The sequence below is a fragment of the Thalassophryne amazonica genome, chromosome 4 (genome assembly GCF_902500255.1).
Source record: "Thalassophryne amazonica chromosome 4, fThaAma1.1, whole genome shotgun sequence".
Classification (NCBI taxonomy): domain Eukaryota; kingdom Metazoa; phylum Chordata; class Actinopteri; order Batrachoidiformes; family Batrachoididae; genus Thalassophryne; species Thalassophryne amazonica.
Genome location: NC_047106.1, coordinates 142694782 through 142716378, shown reverse-complemented (window position 1 = coordinate 142716378; position 21597 = coordinate 142694782). Strand labels below are relative to the sequence as shown.

General features: G+C 43.8%; 1 protein-coding gene across 2 annotated transcripts in view; it reads left to right on the top strand.

The window, feature by feature from the left end:
• The window catches only part of eif4h (eukaryotic translation initiation factor 4h), a 57255-nt gene that overhangs the window by 16717 nt on the left and 18941 nt on the right, over nucleotides 1-21597 (top strand). The window contains exons 2-5 of one of the 2 annotated variants that reach the window (XM_034168701.1): nucleotides 10958-11154; nucleotides 11259-11323; nucleotides 15448-15544; nucleotides 19681-19755. In XM_034168701.1, the coding sequence (XP_034024592.1) occupies nucleotides 10958-11154; nucleotides 11259-11323; nucleotides 15448-15544; nucleotides 19681-19755 (434 nt within the window). The remainder of the gene's footprint in view (nucleotides 1-10957; nucleotides 11155-11258; nucleotides 11324-15447; nucleotides 15545-19680; nucleotides 19756-21597) is intronic. The other variant, XM_034168702.1, reaches the window with a different exon arrangement.

Sequence of the window (21597 nt, the reverse complement as noted above, 5' to 3'; positions counted from 1 at the left end):
GGTGACGTTGGTGCTGGTGTCGTTTCAGATGGCTACGTTGGTTGTGTTGTTTCAGATGGCGACGTTGGTGCTGGTGTCGTTTCAGATGGCGATGTTGGTGGTGGTGTTGTTTCACATGGCGGCGTTGGTGGTGGTGTAGATCAGATCGCGCCATTGTTTATGGCATTTCAAATGGCGACGTTGGTGGTGGTGTTGTTTCAGATGGCGACGTTGGTGGTGGTGTTGTTTCAGATGGCGACGTTGGTGGTGGTGTTGTTTCAGATCGTGCCATTGTTTATGGCATTTCAGATCGTGGCGTTGGTGTTTCAGATGGCGACGTTGGTGGTGGTGTCGATCAGATTGCGCCATTGTTCATGGCGTTTCAGATGGCAGCGTTGGTGGTGGTGTCCTTTCAGATGGCGACGTTGGTGTTGGTGTCGTTTCAGATGCCGACGTTGGTGGTGGTGTTGTTTCAGATGCCGGCGTTGGTGGTGGTGTCGTTTCAGATGGCGACGTTGGTGGTGGTGGTGTTTCAGATGGCGGCGTTGGTGGTGGTGTAGATCACATTGCGCCATTGTTTATGGCATTTCAGATGGCGACGTTGGTGGTGGTGTCATTTCAGATGGCGACGTTGGTGGTGGTGTCATTTCAGATGGCGACGTTGGTGGTGGTGTCGTTTGAGATCACGCCATTGTTTATGCCATTTCAGATGGCAGCGTTGGTGGTGGTGTCGTTTCAGATGGCGATGTTGGTGGTGGTGTCGTTTCAGATCGTGACATTGGTGGTGGTGTTGTTTCAGATGGCGGCGTTGGTGGTGGTGTTTCAGATCGTGCCATTGTTTATGGCATTTCAGATCGTGGCGTTGGTGGTGGTGTCGTTTCAATCAATCAATCAATTTTTTTATATAGCGCCAAATCACAACAAACAGTTGCCCCAAGGCGCTTTATATTGTAAGGCAAGGCCATACAATAATTATGTAAAACCCCGACGGTCAAAACGACCCCCTGTGAGCAAGCACTTGGCTACAGTGGGAAGGAAAAACTCCCTTTTAACAGGAAGAAACCTCCAGCAGAACCAGGCTCAGGGAGGGGCAGTCTTCTGCTGGGACTGGTTGGGGCTGAGGGAGAGAACCAGGAAAAAGACATGCTGTGGAGGGGAGCAGAGATCGATCACTAATGATTAAATGCAGAGTGGTGCATACAGAGCAAAAAGAGAAAGAAACAGTGCATCATGGGAACCCCACAGCAGTCTACGTCTATAGCAGCATAACTAAGGGATGCTTCAGGGTCACCTGATCCAGCCCTAACTATAAGCTTTAGCAAAAAGGAAAGTTTTAAGCCTAATCTTAAAAGTAGAGAGGGTGTCTGTCTCCCTGATCTGAATTGGGAGCTGGTTCCACAGGAGAGGAGCCTGAAAGCTGAAGGCTCTGCCTCCCATTCTACTCTTACAAACCCTAGGAACTACAAGTAAGCCTGCAGTCTGAGAGCGAAGCGCTCTATTGGGGTGATATGGTACTACGAGGTCCCTAAGATAAGATGGGACCTGATTATTCAAAACCTTATAAGTAAGAAGAAGAATTTTAAATTCTATTCTAGAATTAACTGGAAGCCAATGAAGAGAGGCCAATATGGGTGAGATATGCTCTCTCCTTCTAGTCCCCGTCAGTACTCTAGCTGCAGCATTTTGAATTAATTGAAGGCTTTTTAGGGAACTTTTAGGACAACCTGATAATAATGAATTACAATAGTCCAGCCTAGAGGAAATAAATGCATGAATTAATTTTTCAGCATCACTCTGAGACAAGACCTTTCTGATTTTAGAGATATTGCGTAAATGCAAAAAAGCAGTCCTACATATTTGTTTAATATGCGCTTTGAATGACATATCCTGATCAAAAATGACTCCAAGATTTCTCACAGTATTACTAGAGGTCAGGGTAATGCCATCCAGAGTAAGGATCTGGTTAGACACCATGTTTCTAAGATTTGTGGGGCCAAGTACAATAACTTCAGTTTTATCTGAGTTTAAAAGCAGGAAATTAGAGGTCATCCATGTCTTTATGTCTGTAAGACAATCCTGCAGTTTAGCTAATTGGAGTGTGTCCTCTGGCTTCATGGATAGATAAAGCTGGGTATCATCTGCGTAACAATGAAAATTTAAGCAATACCGTCTAATAGTACTGCCTAAGGGAAGCATGTATAAAGTGAATAAAATTGGTCCTAGCACAGAACCTTGTGGAACTCCATAATTAACTTTAGTCTGTGAAGAAGATTCCCCATTTACATGAACAAATTGTAATCTATTAGACAAATATGATTCAAACCACCGCAGCGCAGTGCCTTTAATACCTATGGCATGCTCTAATCTCTGTAATAAAATTTTATGGTCAACAGTATCAAAAGCAGCACTGAGGTCTAACAGAACAAGCACAGAGATGAGTCCACTGTCCGAGGCCATAAGAAGATCATTTGTAACTTTCACTAATGCTGTTTCTGTACTATGATGAATTCTAAAACCTGACTGAAACTCTTCAAATAGACCATTCCTCTGCAGATGATCAGTTAGCTGTTTTACAACTACCCTTTCAAGAATTTTTGAGAGAAAAGGAAGGTTGGAGATTGGCCTATAATTAGCTAAGATAGCTGGGTCAAGTGATGGCTTTTTAAGTAATGGTTTAATTACTGCCACCTTAAAAGCCTGTGGTACATAGCCAACTAACAAAGATAGATTGATCATATTTAAGATCGAAGCATTAAATAATGGTAGGGCTTCCTTGAGCAGCCTGGTAGGAATGGGGTCTAATAAACATGTTGATGGTTTGGATGAAGTAACTAATGAAAATAACTCAGACAGAACAATCAGAGAGAAAGAGTCTAACCAAATACCGGCATCACTGAAAGCAGCCAAAGATAACGATACGTCTTTGGGATGGTTATGAGTAATTTTTTCTCTAATAGTTAAAATTTTGTTAGCAAAGAAAGTCATGAAGTCATTACTAGTTAAAGTTAATGGAATACTCAGCTCAATAGAGCTCTGACTCTTTGTCAGCCTGGCTACAGTGCTGAAAAGAAACCTGGGGTTGTTCTTATTTTCTTCAATTAGTGATGAGTAGAAAGATGTCCTAGCTTTACGGAGGGCTTTTTTATAGAGCAACAGACTCTTTTTCCAGGCTAAGTGAAGATCTTCTAAATTAGTGCCTTAAGCTACGTGTTTGAGTTATACCACGGAGTCAGACACTTCTGATTTAAAGCTCTCTTTTTCAGAGGAGCTACAGCATCCAAAGTTGTCTTCAATGAGGATGTAAAACTATTGACGAGATACTCTATCTCCCTTACAGAGTTTAGGTAGCTACTCTGCACTGTGTTGGTATATGGCATTAGAGAACATAAAGAAGGAATCATATCCTTAAACCTAGTTACAGCGCTTTCTGAAAGACTTCTAGTGTAATTAAACTTATTCCCCACTGCTGGGTAGTCCATCAGAGTAAATGTAATTGTTATTAAGAAATGATCAGACAGAAGGGAGTTTTCAGGGAATACTGTTAAGTCTTCTATTTCCATACCATAAGTCAGAACAAGATCTAAGATATGATTAAAGTGGTGGGTGGACTCATTTACTTTTTGAGCAAAGCCAATAGAGTCTAATAATAGATTAAATGCAGTGTTGAGGCTGTCATTCTCAGCATCTGTGTGGATGTTAAAATCGCCCACTATAATTATCTTATCTGAGCTAAGCACTAAGTCAGACAAAAGGTCTGAAAATTCACAGAGAAACTCACAGTAACGACCAGGTGGACGATAGATAATAACAAATAAAACTGGTTTTTGGGACTTCCAATTTGGATGGACAAGACTAAGAGACAAGCTTTCAAATGAATTAAAGCTCTGTCTGGGTTTTTGATTAATTAATAAGATGGAATGGAAGATTGCTGCTAATCCTCCGCCCCGGCCCGTGCTACGAGCATTCTGACAGTTAGTGTGACTCGGGGGTGTTGACTCATTTAAACTAACATATTCATCCTGCTGTAACCAGGTTTCTGTTAGGCAGAATAAATCAATATGTTGATCAATTATTATATCATTTACCAACAGGGACTTAGAAGAGAGAGACCTAATGTTTAGTCTGTGGTGCAGTTGAAGGTGCTATATTATTTCTTCTTTTTGAATTTTTATGCATAAATAGATTTTAAATAGATTTTTGCTGGTTATTGGTAGTCTGGGAGCAGGCACCGTCTCTACGGGGATGGGGTAATGAGGGGATGGCAGGGGGAGAGAAGCTGCAGAGAGGTGTGTAAGACTACAACTCTGCTTCCTGGTCCCAACCCTGGATAGTCACGGTTTGGAGGATTTAAGAAAATTGGCCAGATTTCTAGAAATGAGAGCTGCTCCATCCAAAGTGGGATGGATGCCGTCTCTCCTAACAAGACCAGGTTTTCCCCAGAAGCTTTGCCAATTATCTATGAAGCCCACCTCATTTTTTGGACACCACTCAGACAGCCAGCAATTCAAGGAGAACATGCGGCTAAACATGTCACTCCCGGTCCGATTGGGGAGGGGCCCAGAGAAAACTACAGAGTCCGACATTGTTTTTGCAAAGTTACACACCGATTTAATGTTAATTTTAGTGACCTCCGATTGGCGTAACCGGGTGTCATTACTGCCGACGTGAATTACAATCTTACCAAATTTACGCTTAGCCTTAGCCAGCAGTTTCAAATTTCCTTCAATGTCGCCTGCTCTGGCCCCCGGAAGACAATTGACTATGGTTGCTGGTGTCGCTAACTTCACATTTCTCAAAACAGAGTCGCCAATAACCAGAGTTTGATCCTCGGCGGGTGTGTCGTCGAGTGGGGAAAAACGGTTAGAGATGTGAACGGGTTGGCGGTGTACACGGGGCTTCTGTTTAGGACTACGCTTCCTCCTCACAGTCACCCAGTCAGCCTGCTTTCCCGGCTGCTCAGGATCTGCCAGGGGGGAACTAACGGCGGCTAAGCTACCTTGGTCCGCACCGACTACAGGGGCCTGGCTAGCTGTAGAATTTTCCACGGTGCGGAGCCGAGTCTCCAATTCGCCCAGCCTGGCCTCCAAAGCTACGAATAAGCTACACTTATTACAAGTACCGTTACTGCTAAAGGAGGCCGAGGAATAACTAAACATTTCACACCCAGAGCAGAAAAGTGCGGGAGAGACAGGAGAAGCCGCCATGCTAAACCGGCTAAGAGCTAGTAGCTACGCTAAGCTAGCGGATTCCTAAAAACACGCAAAGTGAATAATGTGTAAATAATTTAGAGGTGATTCAGCAGAAGGAGTGCTTTAGTTAAGGCACGTAAAGATTACACTGGGAAACAAATCGTAATCTAGATAACTAGATCAATCTAACTGCGCAGATTAAACAGCTAACAGATACAGAAAAACACCGCTGTGCTCCGGAACAGGAAGTGATACAATACCGCAGTGAGAGCCAACCACCAGTAGAGGCAAGCAAAAGAGGAACAAAAAACAGATGGTGACGTTGGTGGTGGTGTCGATCAGATCGCACCATTGTTTATGGCGTTTCAGATGGCAGCGTTCGTGGTGGTGTCCTTTTAGATGGCGACGTTGGTGGTGGTGTCGTTTCAGATGGCGACATTGGTTGTGGTGTCATTTCAGATGGCGACGTTGGTGGTGGTGTCATTTCAGATGGCGACGTTGGTGGTGGTGTCATTTCAGATGGCGACGTTGGTGGTGGTGTCGTTTCAGATGGCGACGTTGGTGGTGGTGTCGTTTGAGATCACGCCATTGTTTATGCCATTTCAGATGGCAGTGTTGGTGGTGGTGTCCTTTCAGATGGCGCCGTTGGTGGCAGTGTTGTTTCAGATGGCGGCGTTGGTGGCCGTGTCGTTTCAGATGCCGGTGTTGGTGGTTAGGGATGGGCATCGGGAACTGGTTCTTTTTGGGTATCGTTAAGAAATGATTCAATCTACCGACATCAGTAGCCTTTTTGCTTAACGATTCCCTTATCGTCCTTCAGAGTGCCCATTCGTTTTGGGGGTGTTTATCAGAAAAATGATCATTTCTTGACATTTATTAATCAACTGTTTCTGCAGCGTGGTTTTGCTTTGAACCAATGAATCAATGCTTCCATCTGCTGCTTCATTAGTTCCTTGTTTTATTTTGCTTTATCTTAATTTTTCCCCGCTAAAACCCCAAAAAAGCATATGTCTGTGAGTAATATTTACCATTTTTACTTTAAACCGACCTGTTATGGTCTTCTGAAACAGTTGATAGATGGATTTTTTTAACTTAAAAATGGTACCGATGCTAACGTGTTAGCACGTCTATGGCATTTTCAAAGTTAAAGTAAAGCATTAAGCTGTTCGCATCTCAGCACATTTTTGTGCATTTGTTTTCTGTATAATAATTAATGGCTCAGCGTTTGTTGTTGTAAAAGAGTCAAATGTATTAAAAATTGTACATTTTAAAATTTTATTTTTATTCATATATAATAATAATATAATAGTAATAATAATAACTAATAATGCTACAGTACAATTATAGAGAAAGAGACAAAAGGAACCTGATAAAACAAAACAACAGAAAAGATAAAACCAACTAACAATGAACATAAATAAATAAATATAGAAATAAATCTTTCCTGTGAACACCTTGTGACTCTTACACTGTTCTTTTCACACATCTCCAAACGCTGCGCGGCTCTCTGCCGAGTCAAGTTAGAACGATAGAGTCCAGTCAGGATTAATAACTTCAAAGTGAAACACTGTTTAAATCAAATGACACCTCTTTTCAAACGTTACAACACAAACAAACTGCAATCGATCAAAACGGCTTTTTCCTCCCAAAATGAGACGTCCTGCGCTGATGTGCAGCAGCTGGCTGAGCTCAGTTCAGCGGTACGGAGAGACATTCATGCCAAAATGTCTTAAAGGAAGTTCTTTGGAGAAAAACTACAGACTTTATTTTTATTTATGTCCAGAGATCAAGGATCCAGTGTCCAATTTAAAATGTTGTTGACATAGAAAACCTGTAAAGCCTACTTTTAGTACACAGAAAATTCACAAGAGGTATCGATAAGGGAATCGATCAGGAATCGGATCGATAAACAGAATCGAAAATGGCATCGATATCGATAAAATCTCATCAATACCCATCCCTATTGGTGGTGGTGTCATTTCAGATGGTGACGTTGGCGGTGGTGCCGTTTTAGATGCTGGTGTCACAGACTGAACGGTCCTGCAAAAATCAGTCCCCTCAATGATGCGGTTCACAGATTATCACCCTATTTCTGCTTCAAACTGCCTCCAGTCATCTGTCTCAGCGACAGATATCCGAAGCTTTTGTACAACAATCATTTCCACACCAATTCAGCATTATTTCATCGTAAAACGTGGCAGAAGCGATCAGAGCACCGTGGCTAAATGAGCTGCTAGCTGATGCGTTCACTGCGCGTTGGACATTTCATATTGTCACGGAATTTCGTCTCCTTTCTGCTTCAAACTGAGTTTAGAATGATTTAAGAGGTTTTACCATTATCATCTGTTGGTTAATAATCCCACCAGTCCATTTGCTCACTTTTGGTGAAGAGACTCCATCTCAGATGTGCTGCTGTGGTCCGAAATGACGCATGCACAGATACAAAAGGTGGCCCGATTTGTAGGACCGGACCATCCGGTCTGCAACACTGGCGTTTTTGGTGTCGTTTCAGATGCCAACGTTGGTGGTGGTGTTGTTTCAGACGGTGGTGCTGGTGGTGTCGATTCAGATTGCGCCACTGTTTATGGCATTTATGGCGTATTGGTGGTGGTGTCTTTTCAGATGGTGGCGTTGGTGGCGGTGTTGTTTAAGATGGCGGCGGTGTCGTTTAAGATGGCGGCGTTGGTGGCGGTGCCGTTTAAGATGCGGCGGTGTCGTTTAAGATGGCGGCGTTGGTGGCACTGTCGTTTCAGATGGCGGCGTTGGTGGTGGTGTCAGTTCAGATGGCGGCGTTGGTGGTGGTGTCGATTCAGATGGCGGCGTTGGTGGCGGTGTCTTTTCAGATGGCGGCGTTGGTGGCGGTGTCTTTTCAGATGGCGGCGTTGGTGGCGGTGGCTTTTCAGATGGCGGCGTTGGTGGTGTGGATTCAGATCGTGCCACTGTTTATGGCATTTATGGCGGTGTCTTTTCAGATGGTGGCATTGGTGGCGGTGTCATTTCAGATGGCGGCATTGGTGGTGCAGATTCAGATCGTACCACTGTTTATGGCATTTATGGTGGTGTTGGTGGCGATGTCTTTTCAGATGGCGGCGTTGGTGGCGGTGTCTTTTCAGATGGCGGCGTTGGTGGCGGTGTTTTTTCAGATGGCGGCGTTGGTGGTTTGCCGTTTCAGATGGCGGCGTTGGTGGTTTGTCGTTTCAGATGGCGGTGTTGGTGGCAGTGTCTTTTCAGATGGTGGTGTTGGTGGCGGTGTCTTTTCAGATGGTGGTGTTGGTGGCGGTGTCTTTTCAGATGGTGGTGTTGGTGGCGGTGTTGTTTCAGATGCTGACGTTGGTGGTTTGTCGTTTCAGATGTCGGCGTTGGTGGCGGTGTCTTTTCAGATGGCGGCGTTGGTGGTGGTGTCGTTTCAGATGGCGGTGTTGGTGACGGTGTCTTTTCAGATGGCGGTGTTGGTGGCGGTGTCTTTTCAGATGGCGGCATTGGTGGTGGTGTTGTTTCAGATGCTGACGTTGGTGGTTTGTCGTTTCAGATGTCGGCATTGGTGGCGGTGTCTTTTCAGATGGCGGCGTTGGTGGTGGTGTCGTTTCAGATGGCAGCATTGGTGGTGGTGTCGTTTCAGATAGCGGCATTCGTGTCGGTGTCATTTAAGATGGCGGCATTCGTGTCGGTGTTCTTTAAGATGGCTTCGTTGGTGGCGGTATCTTTTCAGATGGCGGAGTTGGTGGTTTGTCATTTCAGATAGCGGCGTTCGTGTCAGTGTCGTTTAAGATGGCGGCGTTGGTGGTGGTGTCTTTTAAGATGGCGGCGTTGGTGGTGGTGTCGTTTCAGATGGCTACGTTGGTGGTGGTGTTTTGGAAGTGAAACGAGAACCCAGTGCAGATTGAGTTATTTGTGGGACGAGCGGTGGGTGACTTCTTTGCAGCGGTGTAAATGAGCAGACAGCAGAGGGCAGCGGTTTGGCTGTGTGAGTGATGGTGCATTTGTGGACTCACTGTCGGCTGACCTCTGTAAATGTACTCTGGGAACATGCGTCGTTATCCTTTGAAAGCACCAAGCTTCACTCTCAGACAGGAGACAGTTTCCAGTGTGAACAGATACATTAGCTTTGTAGTAATGACTGGGACGTCAGCGCACAGACTGCACACGCTGCCCGTTTTGTTGGGAAAGTGTCAGTACACGGACCCACAACAGGGGGCGCAAATGAACGGACAATGAAGAAAGTCAAATAACAAAGCTTTACTGTTGTGAACACGCACAACAAACACAACAAATTACAATGTTGGTCACAAGTCGAATTCCAACGGTGTCGTGTGGGCAGGCTCGACGATAGGAGACGTCTGTCCAAGTCGAACCGGAACCACCCGATTTCCTCTGCCACCGAACCCCGGGAATACTGGAGCCGCCAAGTCCCGAACTCCCAGGTGATCACTGCCTCCGTTCGTCGGATCCGGTACTGCTGGCGAGGAACAGAAAACAGTCAGATTTGGGTGTGGCTGCACCCAACAATACGTGGGGTGAAAAACACCACCTCCACCTCTACTCAGAAACAACGCTGTAATGTGGGAATAAGAGTACTTATCCAATTACGTCCTTTTCAGTCTTCAGTCGGTTTACACACAAGCAACAATGGATTAATCCGTATGGCTGGCTGAGTTCGTTACCTCCTTGGTAGAGCGATATCTCGGCAATGAGGTGGAGATGCCGTCCTGCTGATATACCTCCCTGTTGAGTGATATCAGCTGTCTCAGGTGATGGGTGACAGCTGTCACCCTGGCTGCTCCTGTGAGGCGGCAGCGCCCTCCGGTGCCTGGAGCCCGCACTCCAGGCAGGGGCGCCCTCTGGTGGTGGTGGGCCAGCAGTACCTCCTCTTCAGCGGCCCACACAACACGTTTGAGTAGTTTCACGGCGCTGTATTCAGTGTCGCTTGTTCCCTTGTTAAGACTTGGCTGTACTGGCTACGTTTGAGGTTGGGCTTGGTTGTGCAGGTTAGGATCAGTACTAGGGATGTGAATCGTACAACAACTCACGATTCAATTCGATTCAGATTCTTGGGGTGAAGATTCGATTCAGAATCGATTTTCGATTCAAAGAGCTCTGAGAAATAATTATATTAAAAAATGTTTATGTTTAAGAAAATGCAGCTTTACAAGGTTAATCAAGTGATTCTAAATATAAATTTACTTATCTGCTTTGCTCGTTTGGAGTTGGCTGGTAGTTTAGCGAAGCGCTAGTCAGTAGTCGGCAGAGACCACTGCTGCCCTCTTTTAGCGCCAGGTGATGGTGTAGCATGTGGGCCTGCGGATTTGAAGTGTTTCCGAAGTACTTAACTTTCATTTTGCAGATTTTGCACACTGCATAAGTCATGTCAAGCTCCTCCTTACGCAGCAAATAATAAAATCTAAAACGCGCCCAAACATTTGCCTTCAGCAAAGACGGTGCTGGCTGAATTAGCTCTTCGTCCGCCATGCTAAGCTACAGCCACTGAACTCTGCAGCTCACGAGTGTTTGAAGCACGCCGGACCCCCCCCCCCCCCCCCCCCCCCCCCGCGGGGACGCTGTAGTATGGAAGCCATTGCCTGACAAACAGTATTGATTGGATCGATTCAGAATCGTAATAAATAAGAATTGCGATTCGGCCGTGAATCGTTTTTTTTCTGACACCCCTCATCAGTACCATAAATAGCTCATCACAAAGTGGTTCATCCCAGCAAGGTGAAGACGAGTCAGGATCAGAGATGATTTACTCACCTGTCTCTGCTCCTTTTCCCATCATGCTCTGTGTGCTGCAGCTCCTACAGTTCCCGTGGTGGAGGTGGTCCGAGTGGGCCCCGGAAGCAGAAGGAGCTTCCCTCTGAGCCACCGTACACAGCCTATGTAGGCAACCTGCCTTTCAACACTGTCCAAGGAGACATCGATGCCATCTTCAAAGAACTCAGCATCCGCAGTGTTCGCCTGGTCAGAGACAAAGAGACAGACAAGTTCAAAGGTCAGGGAGCATGGCTAGCTGCTGTCTTTAAGTCTCTCTGTTCTTATGCTCCACTGTAACTTCTCACGTGTCTTTTTTGTTTGTTTGTTTGTTTGTTTTTTCAGGCTTTTGTTACGTTGAGTTTGATGAGTTGGAATCCCTAAAAGAAGCTTTAACATATGACGGCGCCGTGAGTATCTGCTGCAGACTGTTTTATCCTGTGCCACAGTGGGAAACAGGGATCCATCCCTCCGTTTCTCACTTCATCTCTTACATGCTCCAACTTTAAGTACTGAAGGTTTTGATTGTTTTAGCTTGTCTCTGAGTTCACGCACGAACTCTGCTGGTTCTAATGGACAGAAAAAGGCTTTCTGGCAGGGCTGGTATGATTTAAATCAGCTGATTGAAATCAAAAAGATCATCAAAAAAATTAGCACATCACAGAAATATGAGATCAGTACCATTAATGTTACTTTGACAAATGGTGACTGAGAATCTCAAGTCAGTAATGAGATCACAGGTGGGCGAGTTCGAGGGTCATCTCCAGCAGGGTCGTGCTCAGTCAGGCATGAATGGAGGCTTTGTCAAACTGAGACTTTCCATGCAGATAATGGGAGGTGTTAGCTGTAGTCATTATATTTAGCATTGAAATAACCTTGTACATGTTGTATGTGCACCTTTTATATTGTAACATGTCAATAAAGATTTTAACTAACTATTATTTGTATAGTGTCATTTAAGGTTCCGACCAATCTGTTATCGGGATCAGCTTCCAATACTGATGTAATTCACCAGAGAAGAGCCGCTGTGAATCCTCTCAACTGCTGTTTGCTCTCTGCTTTGTTTACTGCTGAGCATGAGGGGGGTGGGTGGGGGGGCGTTTCTGGAGCCCAGCTGTTTGAGAGAGCGCTCTTCTGCAGTGTTTCGAAGCTGAGGGCAGTGGCAAATTTCTGCCCGGCTCTCGGGTTCAAATTGTCTGTTCGAGCACGGATTTTCAACAAAATGATTTGAATTGTTGCCATGCCTTGCTGAAAAGTTAGCCGTTTTACTGTCCCGACCAGTGATGCCGGTAACGCGTTACTTAGTCTAATCTAACCACTTTTTTTTAGTAACGAGTAATCTAACGCGTTAATCTTTCCAAATCAGTAATCAGATTAAAGTTACTTCTCCAAGTCACTGTGCGTTACTATTATTTTTGCATTGTGGGTCGATAGCAGCATTAAACTTGGTCCGTGGGCAGGAGGTCAGGGTTCGACTGAACTGCCCACTTTAAGCGAGCTGTGAGCTTTTCATCCACGGTTTTCTGCAACAGCTACGACTCGTCCTCACCTCTTAAAGCGCGGTGACAACAGCACACCTGCACTGAGCTTTACAAAGACATTTTTATGCTTTTTTTTCTCCTTTATTTAGAATTCTGAGCTGAGCCGCTCTGTATCTGCTGCTAAAAACAGCTGATCCTCCGCAACGTGTCAACAGCTAACACTATTTTCCACTCAGATGCACTTAAACTCTCTTTCTGAGGACCACATGATGTGAAAACACAATAAAACTTTCTTACCTGTAAATCTGGTCATGTTTTCTGCATAAATAAATGTTATCCATTCTTTGTGCTCAAACGCCAAAGCAGGGGCGAATCCAGATGAAATGGGGGTGTGGGGCAAGGATGTGCCCCCCCCACAACACCCCTCGATTAAAGGTCCAGGTTTGAAGTCGTTTTTTTACTACAACTACTAATACTACTTAAAATAATAATAATTTTGACAAGTAAAATGTTTAGAGAGAATTTAAATGCTAGAATGAATTTAATAGTTACATTTATAAACAATGTAGGTTAGAAATTGCAAGTTTTACTGTTACAGTGCTGTCAACAGTTAAATATGAGGTCAAGAAAGATTATTTTACTTTTTATAAAACAAGTATTTATTTTCATTGAAGTCAAGAAAGGGTGACTATAAAGTGAGTTTTGGCAAAACAGGTATCATTGTCATGTTGAGGTGGCAGAGGGTTGTTGTCGGCAGCTGGGAAAAGTAACTAAAAAAGTAACTAGTAATCTAACTTAGTTACTTTTCCAATTGAGTAATCAGTAAAGTAACTAAGTTACTTTTTCAAGGAGTAATCAGTAATTGGATTACTTTTTCAAAGTAACTATGGCAACACTGGTCCCGACGCTGTAAAACGCCAGCTCAGCATGCAGCCGAGGAAGAGCGATTCTGTCCGCTGAAGGGGAAAAAAGTCGCCATTAAAACCCTGCGCGTGAGCATCAGTTTACAGTTGAAAGGCTTCGTGTTTCCAAAAAGTTTGAAGTTTGCGCAGCATAAAAACAGCGAGAGAGAAAGAAAAATAGAGACAGAGGGAGAGAGACAGAGAGGGAGAGGGGGAGAGAGACAGACAGAGAGGGAGAGAGACAGACAGACAGGGAGAGGGAGACAGACAGACAGGGAGAGAGGGAGACAGGGAGAGAGAGACAAACAGACAGAGAGAGGGAGACAGACAGAGAGAGAGAGGGAGAACGACAGAGAGGGAGACAGACAGACAGAGTGCTGTCTTTTCTCTTTAAGTCTTTAAAAATAAGTCTATAAAAGCCTGTTAAAAAATAAAAGTACTTAATTCTTTCACCAAAACATCAAATCTTGTCTTTTGTCATACAACCCCAATTCCAATGAAGTTGGGATGTTGTGTAAAACGTAAATAAAAACAGAATACAATGATTTTCAAATCCTCTTCAACCTATATTCAATTGAATACACCACAAAGTCAAGATATTTAATGTTCAAACTGATAAACTTTATTGTTTTGTGCAAATATTTGCTCATTTTGAAATGGATGCCTGCAACACATTTCAAAAAAGCTGGGACAGGGGTATGTTTACCACTGTGTTACATCACATTTCCTTCTAACAACACTTAATAAAATAATCATTAAATATCTTGTCTTTGTGGTGTATTCAACTGAATATAGGTTGAAGAGGATTTTCAAATCATTGTATTGTGTTTTGTTTACATTTTACACAACCTCCCAACTTCATTGGAATTGGGGTTGTAGATACACCTTCTCGCAAATTGTAGCTGAACTTTCAGGTCTTTTTAATAAAATCATAATGTAAATTCAACAGTAGTGATAATAATAATATTAAAGCAAACAGAGCTCTGGTATCAGATCGGAAAAGTATCGGTATCTCCAGATATCCAAATTCAGATATCAGGATCGGATCAGAAGTGAAAAATTGTGGATTGGTGTCATTTCGAAGAGTGAAATAAACAAAAATGAAAAAAGTCCATTTAAATCAATAAACGTGAATCAAGAAAACAAGTTGATTTCTTTACCAGCCCTGCTTTGTCAAACACACATAAATGTGCAGAACACTTAAGGATTTTCAGGTGGGATCTGACCCGTGTCCTGTGTTTGCACAGCCACGTAGTGTCCCCAGTTCTTTTGAAGAGTCTGGTAGAACGGAACCCTGGATGGGTTTGTGTCCAGTTTCTCCTGTACAAGAGAAAAAATGCCGAACATGTTTGATTTATGCAGAAATCCAGCTGTCTGGGGACGTATTTGCCTTCTTAGATTGTTTTGGTCAGCCAGTGTATGTCACGCTGCCTTCAGCAGCCCTGTGGCCAAATAAAATATTTCATCTTCATGTTCCACACGTTTCCCTGCTGGACCTGAACCCGGAAAAGCGGTTGAAGATGAGTGATGAGATGAGTTTCACTTGTATTTTTGTTGTGCTCCTACTGCTTAAATTTAAACAAAATGGACAAAGTAGAATCTAAATTAAGAAGAAAAGAAGTCCAGGGTTGGGAGCTCAGGCAGGAGGTGTTGCGGGTACTGTTGAATGGGGTTCATGGTGCCACAGTCTTAAAAAAATAAAATCTGTTCCAGACTGGACCAAAGCAGTGGGCAGATTAGAACATTATCAGCCCACCTTTGTCAATCCGTTGCAGAGTGAACCCCGTCAAGTGATGATCGTGGTGGTAAATGCTGGTTGTGAATATTAGCCCTGGGCCCCGACAGACTCTGGAGCGGGTCCTGGTGGTCACGCCTCCATCATGTCACTGTTTCAAGAGTGTAGAATCCCTCTGCATTTGACAGTTTTTGACTTTTCGGTGTTAAATCTCTTTCTGAGGTAAAGAAGCTACCAGATACTTATTGATACAGGATGTTCATCACTTTAGGCCACATCCACCCTGATTACACAGATAGACCTGAGAATGTTTAAATCCAATCAGAACTCGGGTAAATAAGCTTGGAGTTGGAACATATGCAGAGAAATGATGGCAAGGTTACTGTCCAGGGTCACCTGACCTTTGACCTCTGCAGTTACTAGGTGAAAGGACACTGAGAGTGGACATCGCAGAGGGACGAAGGCAAGAGCGAGGAGGCGGGGGCTTTGGCTTCAAGAAAGACGACAGCAGAGGTACGAGTGTGGTTTTCTTGTCATCTTCATGCTCCACTTCTTCTCTACTTTTATTGCATGTTCTGTGCTCACAGTCTGTTCTGTTGAACTCTCCTCCAAGTCAGTGTGAGAAAGAACGGCACCGTCTGTCCCAAAGCTGAAATGCAAATTAAATACAACACCACTGTTTATCACTGCAGTCCTTCTGAGATATTTGGCCACACCCCCTCTGGAAGCCCCACCCACCTCTTTTTTACAGTCCTGTTAAAATATACTGTGGTGTCAAAGAAAATGTGCATCTTAAGTAGTGCTGTCGGTGATGATGATATTTAATCACATGGTTGTCTCCAGGTAATTTATAATTGCAAATGGCCAAGAGGCGGAGCATTAATGCGATGTCACGTGCATGATGGAGTGAAGGACTCCACCCCCCCCCCCCCCGCCCCCCAATCTCAGAAACATCTGAACACAGTCTTCTGAAGCTGAAGTCTGGACTGAGCTGTAGACACTGTTAGTGGCATGATTATACTGACTGGAGTAATGTCAGGATTCAGAGTTCACCCATCGGAAACTTAAAGGAGGATTCCACAACACTTGTTAACGAGAGCAGCGCGCTCATAGAGCGCAAAACTCTGCCCACACTAGTTTCCAATTCCAATTAAAGTCCTGTTAGAAGTGGCTTTTCATAAGCAGATATATAATACAATATATAGATCAAAAGAGCTTTTCAATGTTAAAAAGAATCAAATATCCGCTAAATCCGCTAAATAGATCAAACTTAGTCTGTTCACTGAGAGTGTTCGTTTGTACATCATTGTCTCAAATGAGAGTGATTGAGGCACTTTGATTGAGATATAATGCAAATTGTACATCAAATGGGCTTTTTAATATTAAATTCAAATGTCCACAAAATCCACAATTTGAATCAGATCTGGATCAAACTTGGTCAAGCAATAAAGGATCCTATCTTACATAACACTGTCAAATATGAAAGAAATGTGATCTTTGACAGAGTTATGAATTTATGAAAATAGATTCATTGTTAAAGGACAGGGATTTTTCTAATTTTCTCAGATTTTTCCTGACTTTGACCTGTGATCTTGAAAACTTAATCAGTTCTTGCTGATTAGGATATGAGTCCTCTGTAAACAAAATTTCATAACAATATATGAAAAAGTGTGGGTCACAGGCTGTTCACAAACAAATAAACAAACAAACGGATGAAAACAACAGTTGGGCAGAGGTAAAAAAAAAAAAAAAAACTAGTTCTCATGATGACGATGATAAAGATTCAGTTGGGGTGATGTTCATTACTTTTAGAACTTAACTAGTTCCTAAATGTTGTTCTTAACCAAAACCTATTTCCCCATAGGAAACAATGTAAAATGGATTAATCAGTTCCTGGCCCCAAAACAAACACTTTTAAAATTTTTATTTATTTATTTAACCTTTTTAACAACATTTCATGCATAAAAAGCAGACAAAATACAAAGAATATGCATAGTATCCTATACAAAATACTGTACAGTAATTATATTAAAATAGGCAATTTAATTTCACCTTACCTGTACAGAAAAGACCATAAGAACATCAGGTAACTGAACGTCTGAACGGCTCAACGCCTCTTTTGCAGTGAAACTCTGGTCGGATTTAATGATGTATGCTAACAACTTTAGCACTTTCAGCTGTCAATATCTTCACCATTAGCACCACTTAATGTATGATTACTTGAAAAAGGCTCATAACTTTTAATGTCCACAACAAAGTAAACCGTGAGGAGAACCACCGCGCAGTCCCCAAAAATATGATTTAATAAACACCCAAAGATGGACTTTCTTGCTGCTGCTTCTTCTTTCAAGTTTATTGGCGGATTGTAACCTAACACAGTGCAATACTACCACCTTCTGTGATGGAGGTGTATTTTTTTGTGATTAAAAAAGTTTTCTTCCCCTTTTCTACCACCAGTGGTCAAGTTTTCCAGTACTATGGCAGGATGACACAAATAATGAGCACATCACTTGAGCTTTTAAGCTTCCGAGCACCTCAGGTTTTTCTTGGGGGGTTGGGGGGGCATTGTAGCGACTGAGCAAATTGAACAAATGTGAGGAATTCAAATAATCAATTATTCTGCTTGGATTTGAAAACATGCAAATCAGCCCGTTATCCTCTTAACCCTCTGGGGTCTGAGGGCATTTCGCCTGGCATAAATGTTTTATTATTGCTGTTAACTGCTCTCCCTGCATCCCACAATCAAGTTTTATGTCTCTTTTTTTTCCAGGACAATCTGTGCTTTCAGAATATATATGTTTTTGTTGTGTTTTATAAGTGTAATAAAGGTTTACAATCAAAAATAGGCAAGGAAGAAATAAAGCGAAAAATAATTTTCCAAACACATTTATTCAAAACACACAGCAAACTATAATAAACAACTGTTTTGACACTTTATAAAGGTAATTTGAGGTCTTGTGTGAAAGACTGTGCAACAAAAAGGTTCAAACAATAAATACAAATGCACAATTGGAACAATATATACAAAATGGTCTATGTGTTTTGTTGTCCATTGGTATGGTAAACAGTGCTTTACGCAGAGAAAGCAACAGAGTTATCCAGTAACATTCACATGCCAACTAGTGGAGCAATCCTGATAGTTACACACTCTGTTTGAGCATGTGAGATTGTCATCAGAGGCTCTCCGTCTGCTCCTGCTTTCACTGATCGCTGTGCTCCTGAAAACGGTCTTTGGCTTTTACGTGAGGTAATTCTGCCCTACGATTGGATTTTGGAAAACCATGTGACGGTGAACCAATTCCGATTGGACGCTCACATTGCCCACGTCATCACACAGCTTCTATGAGGAGTAAAAAGATGGCCGATGGCTGGCTTGAATGTCCGCGGAGTTAACTTTTCAGCAAAAAAACCCCATAAGTTTCTATCTCATATCATTCAAAAGTTATTTATAATTTAGAAAAGCTTGGTCTTACCCGTCGTATACGACAGCGTCGGCCCCAGAGGGTTAATGCCAAAAGTGAAGGTAAAAACACTCTCGAACATTTTAAAACCAGTCCAACTGCCGGTAAAATAACGACTGACACCACTCTTGTCTCATTGGGAGAAAGTACTTCAGATGTCTTTCAAAGAAGCACAAAGAGAAATTGTAACAGCACAAACGACTGAGACCACTGAGTTGTATTTTAAGTGGTGGGTGGGGGGTGTTTGGGGGTTAACACGGGGCCCAGAGTTTAATGTGGACTGAGTTTAAGGAGATCAGACTTTCTGTTTGACCTTGGACTTTGAGGACATAAATGTTTCTGCACTGACTTGGAGGATGAGGATGACTCTTCACGTTTCATCCTTTCATTTCATCTTCACCCTTACAGTCCACTTGTCCTCTACTGGTCTCGGGTCAGACCTGCTGATGGGTTTGCAGAACCAGGTTTCATCTGTACTTGTGAGAACCACCTCTTGATTCCAGCCCGTCTCACTGAGATGGGGTTAGTCCAGACTAGCTGGGTGAGGTAGACTGCTTCAGGCCTGACTCTGCAGGAACTGGTTCTTGGCAGTTTTGTGGACCAGAGGGCTTCATGTGGTTCATCAAAGATGACTTTATTGTTTTGGTTCTTACAAGTCCAAAGCAGGGTGGAGTCACAACTAATGACAGCCATCAGTAACCATAGCAACAGTTCATCACCTCCTCGCCCGCAGCTTCCTGATCAGCAGAAAATAAACTTTCTTTTCTCAAGGAAATTTTATTCGCGAACAAAAACGCACCTATTTCCTGTCACATGATGCACACCACAACAGATTATCCTGCTCTCGTCTCCTCAGCACTGTTTTTTCCAGCTCCTCCCAGCAGGAGCCCCCGTCACTCCTGCTCCTTTGCTTTCTCTCCTCCTTTTTCTCTTTCATTTTTCTTTCTCCTCCACCTCCCTTTCCCCTCTTTTTCCCTTCTTCCCTTTCTCTTTTCCAGTTCCTCCACACACCACTCATCCTCCTTGACTGTTTTATTTCTTCTCTCAGTGGGTTTTCCCTCCCTCTTCAGTTTTTTTCTGCTCCTCTTCTTCCTGTTTTTATCTCATTATCCTCTCTGTGCTTTCTTTGTCGCCTCTTCACTCTTTCGTGTCATCCGCCAAGTGTTAAACTCCCGCTGTCGTCTGCAGGACGAGGCAGCTCTCGAGGGGCGTCCAGAGGAGGTCGCGAATCCCGGGAGGACCTGTACGACCAGCATGGAGGAGGTGCGCTTAGAGGATAGCAGAACTGACTTGCAGCCAGTCAAAATGAACAACTGGTCTTAGCGCAGGATACACTGTGCTTACGACCGCCTTCGTGTGGGAGACAGTCTTAATGCAGGATACACTGTGCCTACAACCGGTCTTAGTGCAGGATACAGTTTTAAGGCAGAATACAGTGTACCTACAACCGGTCTTTTCACAGGATACAGTGTGCCTGCAACCGGTCTTAGTGTGGGATACAGTTTTAGGGCAGGATACAGTGTGCCTACAACCGGTCTTAGTGCAGGATACAGTTTTAAGGCAGAATACAGTGTACCTACAACCGGTCTTTGCACAGGATACAGTGTGCCTGCAACCGGTCTTAGTGTGGGATACAGTTTTAGGGCAGGATACAGTGTGCCTACAACCGGTCTTAGTGCAGGATACAGTTTTAAGGCAGAATACAGTGTACCTACAACTGGTCTTTGCACAGGATACAGTGTGCCTGCAACCGGTCTTAGTGTGGGATACAGTTTTAGGGCAGGATACAGTGTGCCTACAACCGGTCTTAGTGCAGGATACAGTTTTAAGGCAGAATACAGTGTGCCTGCAACCGGTCTTAGTGTGGGATACAGTGTGCCTGCAACAGGTGTTAGTGCGGGATACAGTGTGCCTGCAACAGGTGTTAGTGCGGGATACAGTGTGCCTGCAACTGGTCGTAGTGCGGGATACAGTGTGCCTGCAACTGGCCTTAGTGCGGGATACAGTGTGCCTGCAACTGGTCTTAGTGTGGGATACAGTGTGCCTGCAACTGGTCTTAGTGTGGGATACAGTGTGTCTGCATTTTGTCTTAGTGTGGGATACAGTGTGCCTGCATTTTGTCTTAGTGTGGGATACAGTGTGCCTGCAACTGGTCTTAGTGTGGGATACAGTGTGTCTGCATTTTGTCTTAGTATGGGATACAGTGTGCCTGCAACTGGTGTTAGTGTGGGATACAGTGTGCCTGCATTTTGTCTTAGTGTGGGATACAGTGTGTCCGCATTTTGTCTTAGTGTGGGATACAGTGTGTCTGCATTTTGTCTTAGTGTGGGATACAGTGTGCCTGCAACTGGTCTTAGTGTGGGATACAGTGTGTCTGCATTTTGTCTTAGTGTGGGATACAGTGTGCCTACAACCGGTCTTAGTGCAGGATACAGTTTTAAGGCAGAATACAGTGTACCTACAACCGGTCTTTGCACAGGATACACTGTGCCTACAACCGGTCTTAGTGCAGGATACAGTTTTAAGGCAGAATACAGTGTACCTACAACCGGTCTTTGCACAGGATACAGTATGCCTGCAACCGGTCTTAGTGTGGGATACAGTGTGCCTGCAACTGGTCTTAGTGTGGGATACAGTGTGCCTGCAACTGGTCTTAGTGTGGGATACAGTGTGCCTGCATTTTGTCTTAGTGTGGGATACAGTATGCCTGCAACTGGTCTTAGTGTGGGATACAGTGTGCCTGCAACTGGTCTTAGTGTGGGATACAGTGTGCCTGCAACTGGTCTTTGTGTGGGATACAGTGTGTCTGCATTTGGTCTTAGTGTGGGATACAGTGTGTCTGCATTTTGTCTTAGTGTGGGATACAGTGTGCCTGCAACTGGTCTTAGTGTGGGATACAGTGTGCCTGCAACTGGTCTTAGTGTGGGATACAGTGTGCCTGCAACTGGTCTTAGTGTGGGATACAGTGTGCCTGCATTTTGTCTTAGTGTGGGATACAGTGTGTCTGCATTTTGTCTTAGTGTGGCATACAGTGTGCCTGCAACTGGTCTTAGGGCAGGATACAGTTTTAAGGCAGAATACAGTGTGCCTACAACCGGTCTTAGT